The sequence below is a fragment of the Chelon labrosus genome (assembly GCF_963514085.1).
Source record: "Chelon labrosus genome assembly, chromosome: 21".
In the NCBI taxonomy this organism is placed as follows: Eukaryota; Metazoa; Chordata; class Actinopteri; order Mugiliformes; family Mugilidae; genus Chelon; species Chelon labrosus.
The window spans coordinates 11,845,744-11,868,960 of record NC_140354.1 but is presented as its reverse complement, the minus strand read 5'-3'; the positions used below and the strand labels follow the sequence as shown (position 1 = coordinate 11,868,960).

At 46.1% G+C, this 23,217-nt stretch overlaps 2 protein-coding genes across 3 annotated transcripts in view; both read right to left on the bottom strand.

The window, feature by feature from the left end:
* Positions 1-815: 815 nt before the first annotated feature.
* mvp (major vault protein) lies at positions 816-15,673 on the bottom strand. Its single transcript, XM_084571234.1, has 18 exons — positions 15,358-15,673; positions 14,660-14,808; positions 11,676-11,854; positions 11,352-11,547; positions 11,067-11,190; positions 10,330-10,461; positions 10,047-10,141; positions 9,039-9,275; positions 8,677-8,802; positions 6,595-6,822; positions 6,241-6,476; positions 5,968-6,165; positions 5,173-5,317; positions 4,743-4,954; positions 4,556-4,672; positions 4,314-4,440; positions 2,096-2,284; positions 816-1,953 (listed from the first exon to the last, which is right to left on the bottom strand). Exons 3-18 carry the CDS (start codon positions 11,837-11,839, stop codon positions 1,822-1,824), a joined length of 2,658 nt encoding a protein of 885 aa, XP_084427360.1. The 5' UTR covers positions 11,840-11,854; positions 14,660-14,808; positions 15,358-15,673; the 3' UTR covers positions 816-1,821.
* A 445-nt stretch (positions 15,674-16,118) lies between these two features.
* Positions 16,119-23,217, bottom strand: part of LOC311506705 (CASK interacting protein 2) — a gene marked incomplete at its 5' end in the record, with an annotated part of 49,655 nt that continues 42,556 nt past the window's right edge. For both annotated transcript variants that reach the window (XM_084570766.1, XM_084570767.1), the window contains 9 exons: positions 16,119-18,589; positions 18,694-19,009; positions 19,190-20,872; positions 20,950-21,088; positions 21,168-21,269; positions 21,544-21,654; positions 21,766-21,863; positions 22,040-22,100; positions 22,585-22,715. In XM_084570766.1, coding sequence (XP_084426892.1) covers positions 18,490-18,589; positions 18,694-19,009; positions 19,190-20,872; positions 20,950-21,088; positions 21,168-21,269; positions 21,544-21,654; positions 21,766-21,863; positions 22,040-22,100; positions 22,585-22,715 — 2,741 coding nt within the window. In that variant the 3' untranslated portion in view covers positions 16,119-18,489. The remainder of the gene's footprint in view (positions 18,590-18,693; positions 19,010-19,189; positions 20,873-20,949; positions 21,089-21,167; positions 21,270-21,543; positions 21,655-21,765; positions 21,864-22,039; positions 22,101-22,584; positions 22,716-23,217) is intronic.

Sequence of the window (23,217 nt, the reverse complement as noted above, 5' to 3'; positions counted from 1 at the left end):
CTCCGCAGAGAAAACACAATGTCGTGAGTGGGTTGCAGCTCGTAAATCCCCCTCCGTGTTTTCATTAGCATGGCTGCTGCTCCCCTTTAACCGCCACGACTCCATTATTTTCGTTGTCATGGCAGCGGTGATTAACAGGTGATGCCCATTGGCCACGTGGCACGTGCCAGGTCGGGTCAAACCATCCTGGTATGAGGGACATTTTTTATTTTTTGAGGATAATGATTTAATAGCCTACTGAAAATCAATTTAATTTTCTGAACTTACACTTGGAATATTTGATGACCTATTTTTAAAATATACATTTTCTAAACCTCTCACGTACCCCCTGGATCCATATTTATTGCATTTATTTATATATATATAAATATTCTAGTATATTGTATGTCTTTGTATTTTTTATATAAACTTTTGTATATTTTATAGATACTTTTTCATAAATTCTACCTCACTGTCTTTTTATTTATTTTCGTAGACTGTAATTCCTCCCGTCTCTGTTGATGATGCTACTGGATACCACAGGATAAATAAATAAATAAAATCTGTCTACTTTTTCAAATCTTCTTTTTTCTACTCTTTGTACTACCACACATAATATTACTTCTGCTACATCCACTCCTCTTTCTATGGATTCTTCTTCTTGAACTCCTACCAATCGTTCTACATACTACCAATTCTCCTTCTACTACCCTTTCCTTGGATGAGATGCAAAAGCTGACTGTAGTTGACCGTAAATAGTGCAAGTATTTTAAACTTTGTAAAGCTTTTAAAGTGGAACATTTCATAAAAAAAGAAGGAAAACGCCTCAGTAAAGTGTCAGTTTTTAATATTGCATGAAAACAGTGATCAGTGACCCTGGTCTGAAAGTACCAGGATCAGCAGACACCACCAGCAGCAGCACACAGCAGCACACAGCAGCTCACAGGTCTTAATGTAGGAACAGCTACACTTTTTAAAGCAAAGAGAGAAGCCACACTACCTCCACCACAGAAAGAGAAATGTTACATACGGGCTATACGTTTGTATTCGTTTCTAGAATATGTGGCTATAGTGCAAAGCAGAAACAGATATGTTCGGCTGTCAGGGGGTCACGAGTAAACAGAGTAACGTAATTGGTAGGCACAATTCTTCCATTTCCAGCATCAATTCACTGAGATGTCACATTTTAACTTCTTCTCTGTCAAAAGTAAACCTCCGAGTCTCATTTCTTCTGTATAGTACCTGATTTAATAATCAATAACAGTAAGTATCGGGTCTCAGTAGTCAGTAGGTCTGTTCCTTTAACTTTCAATCTGGAGAAAATAAACCAAGGAGATGTGTTTGTTTTCCTGCTCCATCTGAAAGTGTGTCATCTAATAAACAAACGGCAACTTTTATTTTTAGAGGTCTTGTGTTTTTTTATGCAGAGAAAGTGAAACGCGTTTCAAGATTAGACGACCCACTTTTATATAAGAACGATGAAACAGTAACTTTTATTTTTCATGCTGAGTTAAGAAAATAGGATTTTGATTGTCCACGACCGATTGTCCAGGCCAGCAGAGAATCTAGCGATTCAGTAACTTCCTTTTAAAACAAACTGGACTAACTTCATTTCATTTTTCTGAGCTGAACATAAAATAGAAAGTATAAAAAAAAAGCTGCAATTTTAAGCCGCGTCCTTCAATTATTTTAATTGTTCAGACTGTATAGTTGCCTGATTCCAGTAAACATTTCGTTTGTGGAGGTGAGACTCGCAATTTTTTTTTTTAATATATTTACTAAAAAAACAAAACAAATGAGATTTATCTGAGGTTTACTTTTGGACATTTCCCCTCCCCTTCCTCACAGCGCCGGGCCCTGTCCCGCCCCCGGCAGCGCCCCCAGCAGGCCGTTGGCTGTAGTGAAGAGGTTGATGGGAGACGAGCCGTCCGTGATGAGGGTGGACTTGAGTCCCAGAGCCTGGAGCATCTTCACCTGCAGGGAACAAACGACTGTGAGTTAAAAATCCTGCACAAAGTCAAGGTGCTTCAAAGGAGCCCTTTACGTTCACTCTAAACTTTGACTTGACTGAGTAGACGTCTGTTATTTTTCCTGAGAAGCGGCGGCGGTACGGTACCTGCAGCTCCGGTCCGGCTCTGGCTATCTCCTTCAGCGTGTCGCTGCCCAGACTCTCCACCAGCTTCTTGAAGCGGTCGCTCTCGATCTGAGCCAGACGCTCCTGCTTCTCCACCTCCAGATGATCCATCTCCTTCTTGTAGTTGAGCTCCTGCTCTCGAGCCTTCGCCAGACGCTGCAGCTCTGCCTCCTGCACACAAGAGACAAACCAGATGTAAACGAACCTCTGTTTAAATCATTTTGATGACCAACACGCTGTAGAGATGAAAGGCTCCGAGTCATTACTTTACAACAGAGCTCTAAGTTTGGCATTAATATCAATTTAATTCAGAATATACTGTATATTCTGAATTAAATGACTTAATTTAAAGGCTGCAGCATGTACACTGACTGTATAATGAAATTTGGCCCTGGATGATCTGGCTTAAATATTGACCAGATAATGACCATACTCTGTCATTTGTAGTATTGTAGTAATTGTATTGTAGAAGGAAAATAATGCAAAACAAGTTGTTTTTTTTTTACCTGTACAAAAGGAAGTCTACTTTAAATACATTTAACTCCTCTGCAAGCTTTCTGTCAGCTTCAAATTACGACATACCCCAACATCCACAAGTCTAACCTCTCCACTTTGAAGAAGAAAACGAGGTCAGTTGCAAATTTAGTTTGAACGCTGTTGCAGCAGCAGCACATAGTCAAGTGGTTTCAGCATCTCAAACGGAGGCGTGCCGTAGGAGAAATGTTGTTGTTCACTAAGCGATGACGCTCAAGACCACGGCACTCCACGATCACCCACTAAGAAGCTGCAGACTCTAGCGGAATTATTTTGGAATTGTGTCCCGTATAAAATGTAAGGGGCCCGTCAGAAAGCTTCACTTCACCATTTTTTTTCCTATTTCCAGGGGGTATGACTTACACTATTAATGAGTTTTTAATAATTCTTTTAGATGACGTCGTTTTTTATCCGTGTGCTTACATGACACATTTTATGTCTTTTTATATCATTTTTATTTATTAGATTTGCTTTAATACACTCTTATGTGTTCCGTATATACCGTGTATAAATCTCACCTTGACTATTCACCTCTGCTGGGCGTTCCTCTCTGGCCAGAAACTACATGATAATACACCCATACTTCTAGGTGTCTTCTGGCTGGTATAGACTGTATATGTATGTGGAGGTATGTGGTTGGTTGGCCTGATCCCACGGGACCAAGCCCTATTGGCTTATATGTATATGTACATGTACATGATTGGTTGTTTCCATTTAAAATGACACTTTTTTTTAATTATTTAAATTGCCCTTCTTCTACAACTAGTTCTTCTACTATATCTTCATTACCATTTCATCTATTCCTCCTCCTAACGATACTACTACTACTTCTATTACAATGCCATCTTCTTATCCTTCTACTACTTCATCCTTTCTTCCTTTTCAACTACTACTTCTTCCTCCATTTCTTCCACTTCTACTCCTCCTCTTTCTTCTTCTTCTACTCACTATTACCATTTTGTTCTAGTACTCCTTCTCTAGTAGAGGGTGACAATTTTTCGGGAGTCCCGCGGGAGTCCTGCGGGAGTCCTGCGGTACGGGAGTCAATTTCACTGTTGGAAACGTGATAGGGACGGGATAGCGCAAATAATCAGCGGGAGCGGGACGGAGCCGGAGATTACATTAAAAAATGACGCATGTATAGCGTAAGTGTAGCCTAAATTTCCGAGGCAACCTCAGTGATTTGACCGCGATTAACCAAACATGCTACGGGGGGAAAGTTGGGCAACAGAGTCTGATAACTTTAGACAACATAGGGTGCGGGACAGGATTTGGGAGTCTTTCTCTCGGGATTTTGCGGGACAGGATTTTTTTTGGGGGGGGGCGGTCACGTGATCGGGATATGACGGGAGTATTTTTGTGGGCTCAGGATGGGATGGGAGCGACAATTGATTCCCGTGTCACCCTCTATTCACTAGGTCGTCTTCTAAGATCTTTCACCCTCTTTCCATCAACTCTTGCTTCTTCTTCTGTTACTAATTCTACCTCTCCCAGCTCCTTTTTCCACAACTATATTTCTTCTTCTACCACCACCACCACCTTCTTCTACATCAAGAGCAGCTACCTCTAGTACTAGATGTTGCACCAGTAACATCAACTCCAGCGTGTTTCACTGAGCTAACACTTGGGAGTTTTATGCTGAAAGGAACAGGAAGTGTGGGCGTACCGCCTCGATCCTTTGAGCCTCGGCCTTCAGTTTGGCCTCGTTGACCGCAGCCTCTCCCTGAATGCGAGCCGCCTCGGCCCGAGACTGAGCCTCAGCCTTGGCAGCTCCTGTGCTCTCCACCGCAGCACTGAAACACAAGCGTCAGTCAGTCAGTCATTTCTACTCAACAGCTGAATGGACAGAATGTAATGACACGAAAGCAGGCCTCGACGTTTAATCTAACATCTGGGTCCATCATTCACCTGAGCGCCTCCAGCTCCAGCAGCTCCTTCCTGGCTTTCTCCGCCTGGGCCTGGTCGGTGATCTTCTGCCTCTCCAGCTTCCCCCGAGCCTCCTGCTCCAGACGCTCCGCCTCGTGTCTGCACAATAAACAAGACGTCATGAAGCTCAGCTCCCTGAAACTTGCGTGCGTGCGCGCGTGTGCCGGACCGTGCAGCCGCCTCCTGGGAGTTGGTGGTGATCTCGATGGCCAGCTGGACGCTCTTCTGCAGGGCGTCTCGTGTCCTCTGGTCGACGGGCTCCACGGACTGGATGTCCACGCTGCTGATCACCAGCTTGTTCTGGTTGAAGCGAAGGCTGGGGCGGATCGCCATCTTCTCGTCGAAGCCGAACACCGCCGAGCAGATGATCCGGTTGGAGTTCTGCAGAAGAGAGAGATCTTTAGTTAGATGCAAGATAAACATTTCTCCTTCCTGCACGGTCACTAAACTAGTTTGTCATTTGTACTGTTCATGCTGCTGCAATCAAAACTGTCTCAATTATTAAAGGACCACATTGAGGAGCCCAAGCCTCTCAGATGTTCAGTTTACCGTGATTAAATACATTTTGAAAACTCCGGGAACGAACCAAACGCACTAACCTTGTGGAAATCATCGAACTGAACCGAGGCGACGGCTCCTCTGATCTTCGAGGCGATGGCTTTACAGGCGTCTCCCACAAAGTCAGGGACTGAGAACAGAGCTGCTGCAGAAGCAGAGTCTGCTGGCTGCTTGATATCAAAGTGCCTGAAGAGGGAAACACAGGCACCAGGAAACATGACGGAGGAGCGGTGACGGCCACTTTAAGCTTAAGCAGGTTAAAGCACACCTATGTGCATTTATTGACCCACATTTGATACAGAAACCCTGTAATGTTATGATTACAGATGTATTATGATCATTAAAGGGGAATTACCTTTTTTTTTTTTTACAACCTGGACTTTATTTCTGGCATAAAATACGATTGTTTACTCACCCATATAACTTTGGTGTCATTTGGAGTCGTTCAGACGATATTTAGATCTGCGTATATCCATATAGCGGGAGTGAATGGGGCACCGAAACGCAGCCTCTAAATAACGCATTATCTTCCGCGAAACTCTGATCAGAGATGACATCATCCAGGTCAGAGGTTAGTAGGTCCCCACAACAAAATATTGGTGAAATGAACGAGTTTCGCGGAAGATAATGTGTTATTTAGAGGCTGCGTTTCGGTGCCCCATTCACTCCCACTGTATGGATATACGCGGATCTAAATATCGTCCGAACGACTCCAAATGACACCAAAGTTATATGGGTGAGTTTATGCCAGAAATAATGTCCAGGTTGTAAAATCGGTAATTCCCCTTTAAAGAGTAAAACTTGGAGGTGTTTCCAGCGTCACACTGTGTGGTTACCAGTTGTAGGAGAGCTGCAGCTGCAGGCGGGCGTGGTCCGCCGTCTCTATGGTGATGACATCGGTGAAGAAGTCGGGCCCCAGCAGGAGGCAGACGGCCTTGATGACGTTGGCCCTCTTCGGTTTGTCCCCAGACAGCGACAGCACGGTGAAATGCTCGTCTGGTCCCAGCATCACCATGTCCGGCCCGAACACCACCCTGCGGACACAACGCGATCAGCTCCTCTGTCCAACCTCTACACCCACACCCGCACCGTCGGGAGAGACGACCCACCTGGCTTTCTTCTCTCTGTAGTCGTACACCTGGACAGCGGCGTTGTGAGGGACCCTGTAGGAGACCACCCTGGTCTTCTCCCTCTCCGTGCCCTCTCCGGACCAGTTGCGGTCGGAGCGGTCGGACAGCGGGTCGAGGGGAGAGGCGAGCAAGGCCTCGACCTTTGGAGGCAGCTCCTTCTCCCACAGCTCCTCATCCTGAGTCAGCATGTAAGTGTGGCCGATCACCGCTCGCACCTGGGAGGCCGACGACACGCTGTTAGTTCATAGTTAGATGAAGCATGACCAGAAAACCAAGGAGTCCCACACGCTGTCTGTCACTTATCACTATATTGCACATCCGGTTAACTCGTACCTTTCCAGTCTTGATGTCCCTGACGTAGATTCCCTCGTTCTCGTCCAGGGGGATGGCCTCTTGCCTCGACACCACCTCCACCGTGGCGGGGGGGACGTACTCGATGGGGCCCCGCAGCATCCAGCGGTCTCCGGGGCGACGGAGGATGCCGCTCCTCCGGGTCCGCTTAGCCCTGCTCCCCATGACATCCTCCTCCTCCTCCTCTTCCTCCTCCTCCTCCTCCGCATGCTGGCAGAGAGAACGAGGGAGAGACAGGATGCATTGGAGTGAAGTAGAAGGAGGAGTCGAAGGTGGAGGAGGAGGAGGAGGAGGAGGAGGCGGAGGAGGAGGAGAGGGGATCGGAGGGAGGCACTGAGCAAAATAACCGAGAATGTGAAAAGATAAAGCCATGGAGTAATAAAAAGAAGGAGAAATGAACGAAGGGATGTGAAGAGAGGAGGGGTTGATTCAGAAGAATAAAAGAAGGACGTGTAATGAGTTAGCAGGAAGGAACAATGAGGAGGTGAAGGACAGAGTCAGCTGTTGCCAAGCACTCAAACTACTTTATTCTACTTCGATGCGATGTAACCTGATCCGCATTCTTTCAGGTGTGCCTCACCTTTCTACCACAGACACACACAAGACACCTTCATACTAGACCTGCCTTAAGTTACAGGTGGTCTTTCTTTCAGACACGCCTCTGTGAAAACACTATTTGGTTTTCTAATCTCCTCCTCCGCTTGATGACCGGTTACACAAGATCACCGTCTTGCAATGTACACCTCCTCCTCCCCCCTACGCCTGCACGTTGCACCACCTCCTCCTCCCTTCACTGCGGCAGCTCCACGCAGAGAGAAGAGGAGCGGGTTTGAAGTGTTTGAGCTGGGCGTCTCCTGTCAGGTTAGCGTAGTTCAGCGGGACAAAGTGCGCAAGGGCCGGACGAGGGGAGTGAAGAAATATAGGTGGTGCGCCAAAGACACACAAGCAACGTAAAGAAACAAAAAAATGATCATAAAGATGCAAAAAGCAGCCACAAAGACACAAATAACCACAAATTGACAAATTGGCAGCAGATGGGAAAAAGATCTCAGTGATGAAAACACAAAATAACCACAAGACAACTACAAAGATACAAAAAAACAAAAGGTCTATCCCCGGTAAGGTCTACAAAACAAGACGCAATAAATAAATAAAATACTCCCAAAAAAACAAAAACAACCACGAGGAAGCAGAAAACCCCACGAAGATGCACGAAACAACCACAAAGACACAAAAAACACCCACAAGCAAAAATACATAAAATAAACACACAACAAAGACGCAAAAAAAAAGGAGAAAAAATTTGTAAAATAAATAAATAAATCTGGGCTGAACGCAGTGGAATATGACAACAGCTCAAGCGAGAGGCTCCTACTTCGTAACAATATTCATGTCCTGAGCTGTCGGTCAATTAATCCGATCACACAAGGTGACGCCTCTGCTTCCCACCACTCGGTGGCGGTAATGAGTCAGTCAGTCGTTTAACAGGCTCCAATGAGCAGAAGAAGACGCTCGGCCAGACGCTAGCCTGCAGCGAAACTTATGGAAAATTGTTTAAAAAGAAAAAAAATGAAGACGAAAGATAAAATTTAGAGCAACTGTCAAATCAAAAAGTCAAAATTTTAAACTTATGTATTTGTTTTATCACCACATAATTTTACATATTTACTTATTTTTTGTCATCCCTCCTTTTTGTAGTAAAATCTAATTCTTAGTTATGTTTTGGTGACAAAAAGCCTGACTTGAGTCTTGTAGCAGCTTAATTTGCCCCATGAATTGTTAGCCTGTTCGGCGTCTTGTTGTACGTGCAGGTTCACGTACACACGATAAATCACACCGTGTCATGCCATCGATTTGACAAGGTTTCAGCTTGCTAAACTGTGAGTGGATTTGGTTTAGTTCTTGAGTATAAATCAAACCAATACAGCGTCAACATCTGAATGGGCCCTCTGGCCACTTTGCACCGGGAAAGTTGGGCCCCGCGAGGTTAAAAAGGTTAAGGACCCCTGCTCTGTATAGGACGTCCGCTTTACCGACGTATTTAGAGAGTCGGTCTCCCCTCACCTCCTCGGTGTCGTGGAAGGCCTCCACGGCTCGCAGCACCAGGCCCTCCTCCTCCGACAGCACGTACACGTCCTGGATGCCCTGTTCGAGGTGCTCCCCCGGCTGCAGGAAAAACGAGCGCTCACCCTGAAGGAATGGGAGAGGAAGGGAGGTCGATCAGTGGTTTTTGATTGACGGTGTGTGACGTTAAACAGAAGAAACACATGATTTTGACCATTTAATAGTCAAGACTGCACCTTGTTTCTAATCTAATTCGCTAAACATGCTAAAAATCAATGAGCCATGTTTTCATGTTAAATAAACGACCTTCATCTCTACCGGGTCAAGATGGAAATCAGAGACGGGAGCCGGCGGGGTCTCACCTTCACCACCTTCTTCTTCCCCAGCTGAGGCTTGCCGTCGGACCCGACCGGGTCCAGGATCACGCAGTACTGCCTGCTGCTCAGGGTGGTCACGTCCACCACGCCCACCACCTCCTCCGAGACAGAGGGGATGTGGGCCTCCCTGTCGGTCATGGTGACCAGCCACTCCTCCCCCGTGCGCCGGTCCTGCCCGCCGGCGTCCTTGAAGGGCCGCAGGGCGCGGACGTGCAGGGCTTTCTGGAGACGCAGCAGAGACACGTCAGACTGTCTACGGGCCGTTTGTGAACGCACCACAGTTAAAGTTTCTAAGAGTGTCTTTATTTAATTAAACTCGTTTAAGTTTGTACAGTTATTGGTTGAAGTGTGTCCTTCATAAAGATGCTGCTGAGATGTTGATATAAGTTACTGATCTTTAAATAGATCATTCACTGTTTTATCTGCAGCCTTTTCTCAGAGAATTCTTTTTTAGTTTTGGGTTCGTAAAACTGTGTCACAGTTTCACAGTTGTTCTTCTAAAAGTCACCTGAACCACAGAGTGTTGCTCGCATGTGAGACAGTTTCCCTTCGCTTCTGAGCAGTGACAGGAAGTGGCGACCACTCTGTCACGTCTGTGAAGGTTCTCAGCCATCCAGGTTAGCTTCTTCAGTTCTAGGGGACTGGTTGGAAGTTTGAGGTTTAAAAAGGAAGTCCTGCTGAAACTTGCTTGTCACGTAAACAACCACAAGTGGTGCAACTAATTTCCATCAACAGTTGGGTACTTACCTGTCCTAGATCCTTGCCCGTCAGAGGCTCAAGTGTCAAAGCGTGAATGTGGTTGAAACTTTAAACCTCAAACCTCCTACCAGTCCCCTAGACCTGAAAAAGCTACTCAGATGAGGGCTGAGTGGTCACAAAACTCTACGAGTCCATTTGTTTTTTTGTTTTTTTTTGGATACTTGTCTACCATCTTTCTTTACGGCCCGCGACACACAGAGTGGGAACAGAAGCTGACAGAGGGAGTGGAGTCACCTTGTCGGTGAGGATGAAGGCATTGACGATGTCGATGACCTCCTCGTGGGCACCCGGGAGGTACGCTCCCACTTTGCAGACCAGCCACTCCTCGCCTGCCACGGGTGGAAAAAAAAAAAAAACGTGACAGGAGGGAGAAGAGAATTAAAGTCTAAAAGATATTCTTGGGATTTTGCTTCCATCTTCATTATCTTCAGCACGTTTTTTTACCGTCCTGAAGAACCCGTACGAAACGTTCTACGAGAATTAAGTCTGATTTAACAGATGCGTCTGTGTCTGTTACCTGTGACCCTTTGGACTCCTCCTCTGTCTTTGCCCTCCTTGCGAGCTCTCAGCCTGATGGCCTGGTTCTCTCGGATCACTGTGGCCTTGATGGTCTCCAGAACCGTTACCTCCTTCCTGGGGATGTAGGTCCCTGGAGCAAAACAAATATGCACCGATCAAGCATAACATCATGTCCTAATATTGTGTAGGTCTCCATTGTGCCTCCAAAACAGTTGTGACTCATCAGAGAATGGACATGGGTCTTCTGATGGTGTCCTATGATGTCTGGCAACAGGATGTTGTTAGTGGGGGCCTTTGGGTCATATGGGTTGAGAGGAGGGGTCTCTGTAGATCATCCCACAGATACTTCATCAGTTTAGGATCTAATGAATTTGGAGGCCAGGCTGCTGCCATCAAGGAGTGTCATTGCTATGGGGTGGGGGTGCCTGGTCTGGTCTAGGTGGGTGCTACATGTCTAAGTAACATCCACATGAATGCCAGGTCCAAACGTTTCCCAGCAGAACATTGATTTGTCACAAGATGGTCAATGTTTTTTGACTCCTCCTGTCAGTGGTTTTAATGTTGTGGCTGGATATTTAAAAAAACTGGACAACTCTGATACCGGATCAGAACATGTTCGATCTGTATAGAAATCTAGAGGAAAGACTTTCTGGAAGCACTGAGGGAAAACATAAAGAATAACAGAAAGTGAACCAATGGCTTGAAGATGCAGCGAGAGTTTTTAAAGGATCTCACCTGGTCCTTCAAACAGCCACTCGTCTCCGGCCACTCTCTTCTCTCCTCCCGCCTCCTCGAAGTCCAGCAGAGCCTGCAGACGCAGCGCCGTGTCCGGATACACGATCTGCAGAGGCGTCGAGTCCTGAAGGGGGAAAAAAAAACAAAAAAACACTCAACATCAGAGTCATCGAAGAATACTCCTCCTTATTTAATGACTGACTTTAATTTGTCTGGTCAAAGGTTAAATCTTCACAGACTTTGGATTTTGATTAGAGTAATCTAAAGCCTGGTTTCCATGCCAACCTTCTGGATCTCCTCTCCGGGATACAGAGGGAACGGCTCCTGCGTCAGGCGGATCTCCAGGTCGGCGTGACGCAGCTTGGCCTGACCCGACTGGTCAAACAAAACCTGGCCGTTGTCGTCACGGGCGACGGGGTTGGCGACAACGCAGTAGTGACGCGGCGGAACCATGGTCATACGAACCGGTAAAAAGAGCACTCTGTTTAAAAATAACAGAAGAAGAAGGGCCCAACGTTAAATTCTGATTTGTGTTAGGGATGCGAGACACTGACGGCACATGGAAGACAATCAAACTCTAACAGCGGTGGCACAAACAGTCAGTCCTACCTCTCATTGTCCTGACGGATGTAGGTGAGTGGTCCAACCTCTACTCGGGCAATGTTGGTGTTCTGGTCCAGGACGTGGATGTAGTGATGAGGAGGGATCCGGATGATGGACGCATCCATCAGGCCCTCCCCCTCAGTCCCACGGCTTCCTCCCTTCTTAGACATGATGGCAGAGAAACACTGCACAGAAATACAAACACGTGGAGGGCTTTAGGTCTCACTTTCATCATTAACGACTCCACCGAACGTGTCCTACGGCTGCTGGGAGAAACAACCTCCGCAATCGATGATGGAAACAAACAATAAGTTGCACATTCTGTACGGCTAATCAATTGCTGTGACCTGGAGCCATGTATGGATTCAACTGAACACACCGACCCCTTTGGGCTAAACTGCCTGTTGATACAGACGCAGACAAAAGAAACAACTATAAACGGACAAAAAACACCACAGACACTAAGGCAAAGATTAAAAAAAAAATAAATAAATAATCAAAAAGACGCAAAAAATGATCGCAAAAATGCGAAAAGCAGCCACAAAGACACAAATTGACAAAACAAAGAGATGGAAAACAGGCCTCAATGATGAAAGAACAAATACAAAACGCACATAAAACACCCACAAAGATCCAAAAAAAAAAAAAACCTAAAACATGCAAAAAGTCCTAAAAAACAACCACAAGACACAAAACAAACACGAGACGGATAAGACAACTGTAAACATACAAAAAACACCAGGTAATATCTAAAAAAAACAACCTCAAAGACGCAAAAAAAAAAAAACACAAGGAAGAAGAAATCTCCACAAAGATGAACAAAACAATCGCAAAGATGCATAAAACAGACATGGGACAGACAAAACAACCACAAAGACACCAAAACACCAACTGCGAAGCTAAAAAAGATCTCACAGATCCAAATAGTGGGAGTGATTGGGGCACCGAAACGCAGCCTCTAAATAACACATTATCTGTCGCGAAACTCATTCATTTCACCAATATTTTGTTATCGTACGCTAGTGCTATTCCCCGTTGAGTTCGGAGTTACCTGTTATCATCATCCGGGGTCTGTAGATTGACCTACAGACCCCGGATGATGTCTTCTGACCTGGATGATGTCATCTCTGAGTACCGTGCGCACCCGGTAACTCAACGGGGAATAGCACTAGCATATCAAAACAAAATATTGGTGAAATTAACGAGTTTCACGGCAGATAATGCGTTATTTAGAGGCTGCGTTTCGGTGCCCCAGTCACTCCCACTATATGGATATACGCAGATCTAAATATCTCCCGAAGGGATAGAAATTACACAAAAGTTATATGGGTGATTAAATGATCGTATTTTATGCCAGAAATAAGGTCCAGGTTGTAAAAAACAGTAGCTAGTATTCATCATTATCAATGAATCTGCAATTCAACCATTGGTCAACACTGATAGCAGATCCATGGACTGACTGACTCAGCTTATCAGACATTCTCTGATTTCATACAGTTTTTATCAGTTTAAAGTCAACTATACGAGTCGAGCGCGCCCACTCAGCTGAACACTGAGATCATTGTCAAAGGTCCAAGAAAGAGAAAGCTTTATCTCTGAGGTATTCACAGAGATTCAGGTAAAGAGACACACCTGGGTACAAAGTCAACCCTGACGGGTTTATCTCGTTTGCCACACACTCAACAATTGTTCCTGACTAAATAGAACAGGTCAGCTCACTGAACATCTAAATGACACCCGAGTGTCAGCAAGACACAATCTGGAGCCACTAATCGACAGGAGGGTCGATGGGAAAACACTTCCCATATTCTGACGGCCGTCTCTCTCTCGCAAATGTGCGAAGAGGAAATGTCATGAATGAGCTCTTCTCGTTGGTATCATAGAAATCTAAATATAAGCTCATCATGTGAGAAAGAAGAAGAAGTTAAAAACAAAACAAAACAGAATAGATCAACCCAAAAGACAAAGTAGCTGTGGGCCTGGAGCTGAAAATCTACAAACATAAACTAAAATCATCTAACAGATGTCATTTTTATAATGGTAATGATTTATCAGACATTTTTCTCGTGGACAGAAAAACATTTTATTGATCAGGATTTATTTTTTGTACTCGCTAGGTAAAGTGCCACTTTCTTTTTTTCTCCTCCAGTGGACAAACTGAATTAAATGTCATTTAATTCAATATAGAGGAAAAACCTTTTAAGACATTTTTAATATGGACTTTGCAGATTTTAAATTGGCATACAAACTGTTTAATCAGTTTAATGGCTATTTATACAGCTTGAACTACTCAGAAGTGTACCAGCCCTAAGAAGACTGAATTGTCCATAAAGCAGAATAAATAAGCCATGTGCACTTCCCGTGAGACTTTGAATGATCGCAGGACTTCCTCGGTTCATTCATTTATAAGAGGTCGATCAGAGTGAACAGCTGATTCATGCAAAGACGGGAATGCACTCCAAGGCCTACTGCTGTCTAAAACCTGGTCTAAAACATCTTCCCACCTCAGTCTCGTTTCCACTCAACACCTGCAGCAGCAACAGCAAACAAACAACAAAGGCTGTACCACTTCCTTATAATAAACCTCAACAACAAACTACGCGAGAAACACACAAGAAACAAACAAGTCCCAGGCCTTGCAAGAGACAAACTGATATCTTGATATATCATATAAAACATTTTAGGATGTACGTGCTTGATGAAAACTTTTGAAATCTTAGTTGGGGGAAACTTGCGAATCCAAAGACAAACCATGCAAAGGTGAGATTTCGTTTGAAAAAGTAGCTAAACAGATGTTTACCTATTTATGGGTTTTCAGGGACTCAAATGTATGCCGATTTAATGTTCGGCTAATGTTTACTGACAAATCACTTCAAGTTTTGTTCTACAGTTGCGTCATATTTTCTGAGAGGTACAGAAGTTGTAAAATGTGAGATTTTAGACTGGAGTTCTGCAGAAGCCGGACCCCGGAAATAGCTCCAATCGCTTACCTGTGCTCTTTGCGGCTCTACGGGCGGACGGGCAGGGCAGCCGCTCAAGCGAATCCGGACGGAGTGGAGCGATTTAAATCTGTCGAAAACTAGCAACACCCGAACAGAGGAGAGGAGGGGGCGTCACTGCTCGAGTCTGCTGTCTTTTCCTGGAAGGTAGGAGGAGGAGTCACGTGGTTTACGGAACCTACTGCTGCAGGGATATGCGTCAGAACTGTGATTAGAACCAGTGACGTAGAAAGTATTTCTATGGCACTGGTCGGGACGTCCGAAACACACAATTATAATAATAAAAGTAAAGTGCTTTTTTTTGTCATTATATAATTGTACAGTGAAATTACATGGTCGGATAGAGGGATAGTCCTGGCACGTCAATTAGTCCCTAAGTTAGAGTAACTATCTCCAACTTAGTTAAAAAGTTAAAAATAAATAATAATTTATGACTTTATGGCTTATTATTTTTTTGACATTTTACCTCATAATTAATATAAGCCTTGATTGTCACACAAGAACATACAACGAGATTAAGGAAGCTACTTCTGACAAATTTTCAATCAACAAATAGAGGACAGCCTACATACAGTCTTAAAATGTCAACAAATTACATAAAGGATGTCAATAGTAATGTTATGTGAAAGAAATTATATATTAAAACTTGGATTGACGATGCACAAGGTTTGAAATCTGTGAGTTTGTACCTTCATTCTTCAGGTCAGGAGAGAGAACAGTTTTTGTCCTGGATGAGAGGAGTCCTTTATGATGTCCTCCGGTGAAGGCACACGGCAGCCGATGTGTTTTTCTGCCATTTTTACCACCCTGCGCAGATTTCTCTGGAGGCAGAAGAACAAGCCAGCGTACCACACTGAGATGCGGCACACCAGCACACTCTAGAGGGGGACCAGCACACTCTAGAGGGGGTGTCTTAGGTGGACAAAATGAGCTTCTGCCTCAGTTTGTATTTGCAATGCACTCTCATAAACTGTAGTCGCTGCTGGGCCTTCTTCACTGCTGCAGAGGTCTTCGGAGATCTGCACCTCCAGGAACTTGGCGTGAACTAATCATTGACTTTAGGAGACACCGTGCAGAGCCTGCCCCTCTTGTGGAGACTCTTGCCACCCTGCCCCCATTCACATGAGGAGGGGCAGGCTCTGCACGGTGTCTCCTAAAGTCAATGAGTAGTTAATTTCATTAGAAAATTTACTAATTTACTACTTTTGGACCCAAACAAAGAATGAAGGCATTGCCTATATAGAGTAGGGACAGCATGTATAGACCTTCAGGAAAATCCGGATATCCTAAAAAATTCATAGGATTAGGATTCATAAAAATTTGAATCCTAAAGCAAAATACCTGCCACCACGTATGTTCTGCTTGGTGTGGTAGGAGAAAAATCCTCATAACTCCGTCTCAGTAAAGACCTCTTAATAATAAATAAAACACAGAATCAGGATAACATTATATATATTTAATGGTTAAACAAACAATTCAGCTGAGAGGACAAAGAATGAACGAAACAAGAGGGAATATCAAAAGAACAGCACGCACACAGATATCATCCAGCTCCAGTTTAACCCATACATGTTTAATTATTTTTTTTAAACCACTAATGTTTTTCTGTTAAAATTATTGTTTTTCCAACCCGACCAGAGTAAAATAGAATATTTTTGAATATGGAGAATTGTATGAAAGGTTTAAAATGATTGCTTAAAGACAAGTTAACTAAGGTGATATAAAACAACATAGAACGTCTAATCACCAGTTCTTTCTGTTCATCTATTCAATGCAGACCAGTGGAGTTCCTCAGGGAATGATCAAGGGTCCTCTTTATATTCTTAAAGTTTTCTTTCCAGAAACCTCTGACTCATTTTTTCTCTTAAGTTCTTCAAGATTAAATCTTCTTTTTTTTTAGGTTAAGAGTGACTGATGAGCTACACTTCATCTTTCCAACAGCTCGACTAAGAAACTAAATCTATGTTTTATATCCAAGATTTATTTGCCTTAAGAGGCTTTCTACTTCCCTGCAGAGAACAATTTTAGTGTATGCTTTTGTTAATATAGGTGGTCATTTTTTTAAAGGCCGAAAAGCGCTATAAATAAAGATTTGCTTATTAAAAGTTATAATTATTTCAGTCTTGGTTAAAACTGCCAACTTCCTGTGATTCCTTCACAATAAAAGCCTTTAAATGTCAACATTAAAAAATAAAACATCCCATAAATAGTACTGAAAACTGAATATTTGAAAGATGTCAACTCTTCCTTAGTTTGTTGTTTTAAGTCTTTCATATCGAGAACAGTGTTCGGGTAAGGAGGGATTTTCCTGAGAATCAGAAATCATTCACACAGAGGTCACATGATCACAGGACAACAACAGACACACCAGGGTTAACAGTCTGTTTTACAAGTATAACATGTTCATTTAGAGCTATGGCATGCTATATATGAACACATGACCAATACGCTGCAGGCTGAAAACAACATTTCATAAACATCTGACAGTAACAACGAGATCAGGATTCTTTTAAAGGAGGGAAATCTGTACAGACTTTGGTTGAATATGTGCTCCTGTAGTGTACAATATACATATTTAGATAACTCTAATTTAAATACTAATTTGGCTAAAATGAATATCAAAAAATAGTATGTATATAACTGACACGTCACACGCCGTCTTCCACTGTACACACACGTGATCCGAGCTGAACATGCTTCTCTTCCCTTTGTATAAACAACACGAGCGAGCACTTTTACAGGTTTGTAGTAGGAAAAACTACACGTGATTAAGATTGATTGGTATAAAATAGATTTCTTTAAATATCGCAAAGGTAAAATTTGAAATGGTCAGACGCAGCGACGGAAGAGCCGGAGAGAAACGGGACCGTCCAGGTTTTGTTCCAGCAAAAAGAACATTGAGTTTAATAACAAGGAAAAAAAAGCTTCTATGGTAAAAACTATAAGCCTAGATGAGGATAAGAACAGACACAAGTTGATAGAATCCGTTTTCATGTCCGTCTGATGAATCCCCGTCTGTCTTTTGGCTCTGATTTTGGTCTCCACCATTAGAAACGATGAGCTGGAAGCAGGGAATGTTCTGCAAACCCAAACAATTAGCTAAAGCAGGCTAAAAAGCTCCAGAGTGTGTTAAAGTGCAACGACAGCTGATGTTGGCTCCTGTAAGTTTGACGCTTGTAATTGCAATAACTTATCCGTTAGCATGATGCGGCTAGAGGAGCTAACATTAAGCAATGCATCAGTGTTTCCAGTAAAATAGCGTTGCCTCGGTTCAGTGTGTGTACACCTCATCTGGAAGGTCCTGACTCCAAACAGAGAAGAAGCTGCAATTGGGCTTCAAGCAGGCTAATTAAAACTAAAGAGGGGCGTCTCATGTCTCCGTGTCCATCTTTACATACAGTCTATGCTCTGTCATCAGGAACATTTGTCTTAAAGCTGCTGGAACAGAAAATGGACAGGAGGTGACGGCAGGACTTCAGCTCTATAGTGTACAGTAAAAACTTTAAACTTCATGTCACAATATTAGCAGTAACAGTAAAATGAGTTTCTCCTCACAGCGGGCCGGTCCATCATCTGAGTCTCTGTTTGGTTCGTCTTCAATAAGACACACAAAAAAAATGCTGCCGAGACAGAACCAGGATCAGCTCTGACTGAAGTTTAGGAAGCACAGCGGAAATTAAGTGCTGGTGTTCAGGCTGAGAAACAAGCCGACTGTTTGACTGTAGCTCCTCCAGTTGTGCAGCCGACGGGGGAGAATCCATGTTTCACTTCCTGAGGTTGAAGGTTGGACATTGTTTATTTTAGGTGTTGGGGAAACGCCTTCAGTCCAACATGGCGTCCAGCTGGTCGGCCAGGTCGTCGAACATGTTGCCGATGTCGTCCAGAATGGTCCCCGCCGACCTCACCGTGTTTGCTCCGGTGCTGAGATAAAAAAAAACGTACATTACAATTAACACTGCAACAGAAGGGACATCCTTTTACTTAACTGGCTTCCGTTTCTGGGGGAAATGAGAGTCAGGCCTCACCCCTCGGAGCTGTCCTCCAGGTTCAGTTTCCTCTCCACGGCCTTCAGAGCTGCTTCCAGAGACGTGCTGGTCTGATCCAGCCTCTGCCGGACCACCTCCGTGCCGCATGTCGACTCAGGGGGAAGACCTGGACCCACCACGCACACCTGAGGCCTCGCTGCCGCCAGAGAGGGGCTCTGAGGGGCCTGAGGGGCTGGAGCTGGAGCTGGAGCTGGAGCTGGAGCTGGAGCATGGCGTTCGTGGACGGGTGAGGACGGGGCTGCGAAGGCCACACTCTGAACCACGCTGACGGTCAGAGTAGGAGAGCAACGTCCCGCTGGAAAAGACACAAATAAGACACACAACAACAAGTAAAATACCGAACTAAGAGCAACAAGTCCCAAGTCTTTAACAGTTTACATTCAGAGGGCACTGTGTTCAATAAATGAAGAGTGTGACTGAAACCAGGTCTGGTCAGATTCACAAAGGTCATATAACATATCCAGTACAATCTTACCCTGTGAAGCCAGCAGACTGTGCCGGATAGGTTTTGGGGCGATGGTAGGAGGTTTTGGGGAGAGCGGGGGTTTAATAGGGGACCCCGTAGCCGGACTGGCTGGCCGCTCCGGACCAGCCTCGCTGATCCTCAGGCTGACCTCCTCCTGGCTCTGCGACGGAGGCCGGCTGCCAGACTCGGATGCAGCTCCCTCTCTGGAGGGGGAGCCCCCGCCCTGCTCCTTGTCTTTGGGCTTGTGTCGGCGCTTCACGGTGTCCGACTCCTTCAGGTTAAACTCTGGGACCTCCAGACTCTTGGCTGCTGGTTTCTCTGGAGGCTCCAGCACGGCCTCGGCCCTGGGCGGGGCCGGCGCTTTGGGCCTCTGCTTGATGGTCAGGTTGCCCTCCTCGGCGAAGGGGATGCACTCACTGGAGCTGTTCTGAGGAGACGAGGACCCGTCCAGTCCACGACCTTTCGTCTCTTCTTCCTCGGAGTCGGACTTCACCCCTCGGTCCAGCTCGGAGCTTCTGGTGGTCTGTGTGGGAGCGCACTCGCTCTGCACCCTCCTCCTCACCCCTGCGGCCTCTCTGGTCTCTGCAGAGCTGAGGGACGGGGGCAGCTCCGGCTGGTCTACGTCAGATTTTGGTCCTGGGGGGTTGTCCCCCTCTGTGCCTCCTTCCAGAGAAGCTGCAATGCTCCTCACGCTCCCTGGACTGTCAATGACCACCCCACCGGAGGACGAAGTGGTGCTGCTGTCACTCAGCTCCCCACTGGTGGTACTGCTCACCGAGCTCAGTCTCTTCGGGGGAGGAGGAGGGGGACCTTTTTTCCGAGCGCGCACCGCGAATGACTGGCTGCGCCCCACGTTGCTGTTCTTCTCCGGGCTCGACTGTAACCGAGCCAGCTGGCTGCGGCCGGGCTTGCGGGTCAAAGTGGCGTATGACGGGACGTTTCCAGAACGAAATGTGGAGTCCTCGTCGTCCTCGTCCGGCTCTCCGTCCGACAGAGCATAGCGGGTCATGCTCTGTGTGCGTTTCTTGGGCGGGGTCAGCGTCATGGCGTGGTTCTCGGGCCGGGGAGCTGAGCCCAGGTCCGTGGAGCCACAGTGAGAGTGAAGGTAGCTGAAACCTTTCAGTGCCGGAGAGCCATGAGGGGAGGGGCCGCGGGATCCAGACAGCTTGGGCTTTGCTGGGATGGCCGGGTACTTGAACACAGTGGCCGTGCCCAGAGGAACCTGTTTGGGCAGAGGCGGCTGCTGCAGGGGCCTTTGGTCCCAGCCCTCGGGGAGGTTCCTCTCCTTGGCAGGGCTCCCTTCCAAGCTTTCCTGGGACCAGCTGTGTGGGGTGATGGAAGCAGTCGGGGGCTCCTGGGAGCGCCCGGAGCCTCTGGACCGGGTGTCGATGCTCTCCTGGCTCTGGGACATGCCCACAGCATTCTTGATGGCCAAACCTTCCTCGCAGCCTCCATATTGGCTGGACATGGCCGTCTGCAGCTCGGTGCTCAGCTCGCTGTCCTGGAAGGTCATCATCTTTGGGGTGTGAGGAGAAGAGCATTCACCTCCAGCTTCAGGAGGCTCGATGGTGACGAGGTGGAGGGCCCCAGGGCCTTTGCGTCGCAGCGTGCCTTGGCCTGATTCAGCCTGAAGGATCGCCCTCTGGATGTCACACAGCTTCTTCACAGCCAGCATCAGCTTCTTCTGGTGTCCTACAGGGGAGATTCAAATGTCAGATCAAAAGTCCAAACGGCCACACCGAGCACACTCCAACAGCGTTTGTCCTCACCCAGCTTGAGGATGCCGATCTCCTGCAGATCCTCCCATGTCAGATCTTTGACGATGCTGATGGAGTCGTAGCCGTTCTCGGAGAGCTTCTTGTGGTACTGCGGGAGGCCGATGGCGCTGAGCCACTCGCCGAGGTCAGACTGTGAGAACAGGACATGAGTCAGATCCACAGTAGGTCAGCGTGTTCAGCAGTTACACAGCCGCAAATCAAAGTCTTACTGGGATGTACTCGGGCAGCCACTCCGGGATGTTGAGATTGCTGATCTCACTGGAGATCTTCTTCCGGTGTCCTGGTTTGGTGACTCCGATGGCCGTCAGATCCTGCAGACATCAAAGAGTCAGTCAGTATATCAACAACACACTCAGCTGCAGCTCTGCTAGACACAGATAATTACAGCCAGGACGGGAAGCCGAGGCTTCAAATTAACCACAAAACCCTAAACAAACAACGCTTTTCTGCAGGTAGAGATCTTCACAGGTCCAGCAACTAAAGTGTGCACAGGTTCAGGTAAGTTTTGAGGTATCAGACGCTGAGACTTAATGCGCATCTTTTTTTTAATCAGTCAGTCGGTTTACTGGAGCAAAGCTTGGTCACCTCGGGAGTCATCCTGCTGATGGTCGGCACGTCATATCCAGCGCTCAGGAAGTTCCCGGTGTACTGCTCCAGCTGGAACTCACTCAGCCACTGATAGATGGCTTCTGCATCCTGAAACACAGAGACGAGTGCAAAGACACAGGGAGGCTCATTAAAGGCAGGCCAGAAAAATCTCCTCTGCTCAGGCTAATAATCAATACAAGACGATATGTAAATCCTTACCTTCCCCTCCAGCAGCTGCTGAGGACGGACAAACTGCTGGGAGAAGCTCTGCTCTACAGGCCTCTGCACCGCCGGCGGCTGCCTGCGAGGAGTCCCACCTGGAGGACGGCAACACTTCAGCGTCATGATAAACAGATACAACTGGAGTTTGATTTATATTCTATACTGTGTAAAGTACCTATCAGGAGGTAAATGAAGGAAATAGAAGAACACAACTTCAAGCAGCACCAGCTAATGATGCACAACAACAGCTGGTTTAAAGGTCAACACAAACCTGCAGGATGGTCGGGATGTTTGTCCGCTGAGTGTCCAGCATCGACAGCAGAGGGCGTCGGCTGCACACAAATATCAAAAGTACAGTCGGTCAAAAGTGTTTAACTGAAGAGAGGCTGAATGAGCTGTGTATCAGCTACAAGAAAACAGAGGACCAGACTAAAAGGGAAATCCTGGAAAGTAAAAAGACACATATTTTCATGCCACCTGACAAAATGGATTTAACGTGAAATCAAACTTGCATGCAACGTTGACGTCAGGGTGCTGAGACACAGTACTTGAATGTCTGTTGCCTCTTCTGTTGTGTGATTTATAATTAAACCTGAAGTTAAATCTGATTTTAAGCAAACTGACCATCGATTTATCAGCTGCAGGTAGAGAGCCATGCACATACAAAACATACAAACAACACAACAACAAAACTTCAAATGTGAAGATTCTCAAGCAGGTTCTGAACGGTCTTTTTGTTTTTTAGATGTACCGTCACTTGCTTATCTGTTTTGGTTGAACGGAGCTCATGACTCTTTAACAGTAGTCTGATTGTACCTTGTTGTCATGGTGACTGGTGTTGTGTTGGAGTCCGTTGGGGGCGTTGTTGCTCTCGGTGCTCTGTCCGCTGCCGGCGCTGCGTGTGCTCCCAACACTGCCGGTGCTCCCGACACTGTTTCTGTCTCCAGCTGCAAAGCAAAAACACAAGAATGAATTCCTGACGTCCTGCCGAGGGGACTCGCATCAGCACGGAGGATCGGCGTCAGGCTCAAGGAAGCAGCAGATGCTCTTTGTCGGGGACGAGGCCAACAAGCCTGCAGGGGCTGAAGGGTGGCGATGGGAGTGTCGACGGGGAGTGACGGACAGGATGCAAGGAGCACAGCTGCGGGTGCACGTGTCCAACCATGAAAAATGTAGCTGGGAGCAGGCTTTAAGAGAGGAAGGCTGTAACTCTCTGAGAATTTCATTCTCTAAACACTAAACAATCCATGAAAAGAGCTTCATCTTTGGGAGCGAACAGCTGGGAGACCTTTCAGACTGAAAGCACCTGATATTCTCTCTGGAAGCTTCACTGAGTCTGTAGAAAGTTCTCACGTCAGGTTCAGAGGACTCTTAGAGTGATCTGCTTTTGTTGATCAACTAAACATACTGAGGGTTTATAGAGCACACTCTTTCAGTCTCAAAAAGCTA

Bases quoted from the DNA above. Each gene is read 5' to 3' on its own strand.
- mvp (XM_084571234.1), bottom strand. From the start codon at position 11,839: ATGTCTAAGAAGGGAGGAAGCCGTGGGACTGAGGGGGAGGGCCTGATG. The intron at 9,276-10,046 runs GTGACTCCACTC...CTGCGTCTCCAG, and splicing joins CCTTCATCCTCACCGACAAG to AAAGCCCTGCACGTCCGCGC. The intron at 4,441-4,555 runs GTGAATGATGGA...CTTGTGTTTCAG, and splicing joins CTGGAGCTGGAGGCGCTCAG to TGCTGCGGTGGAGAGCACAG.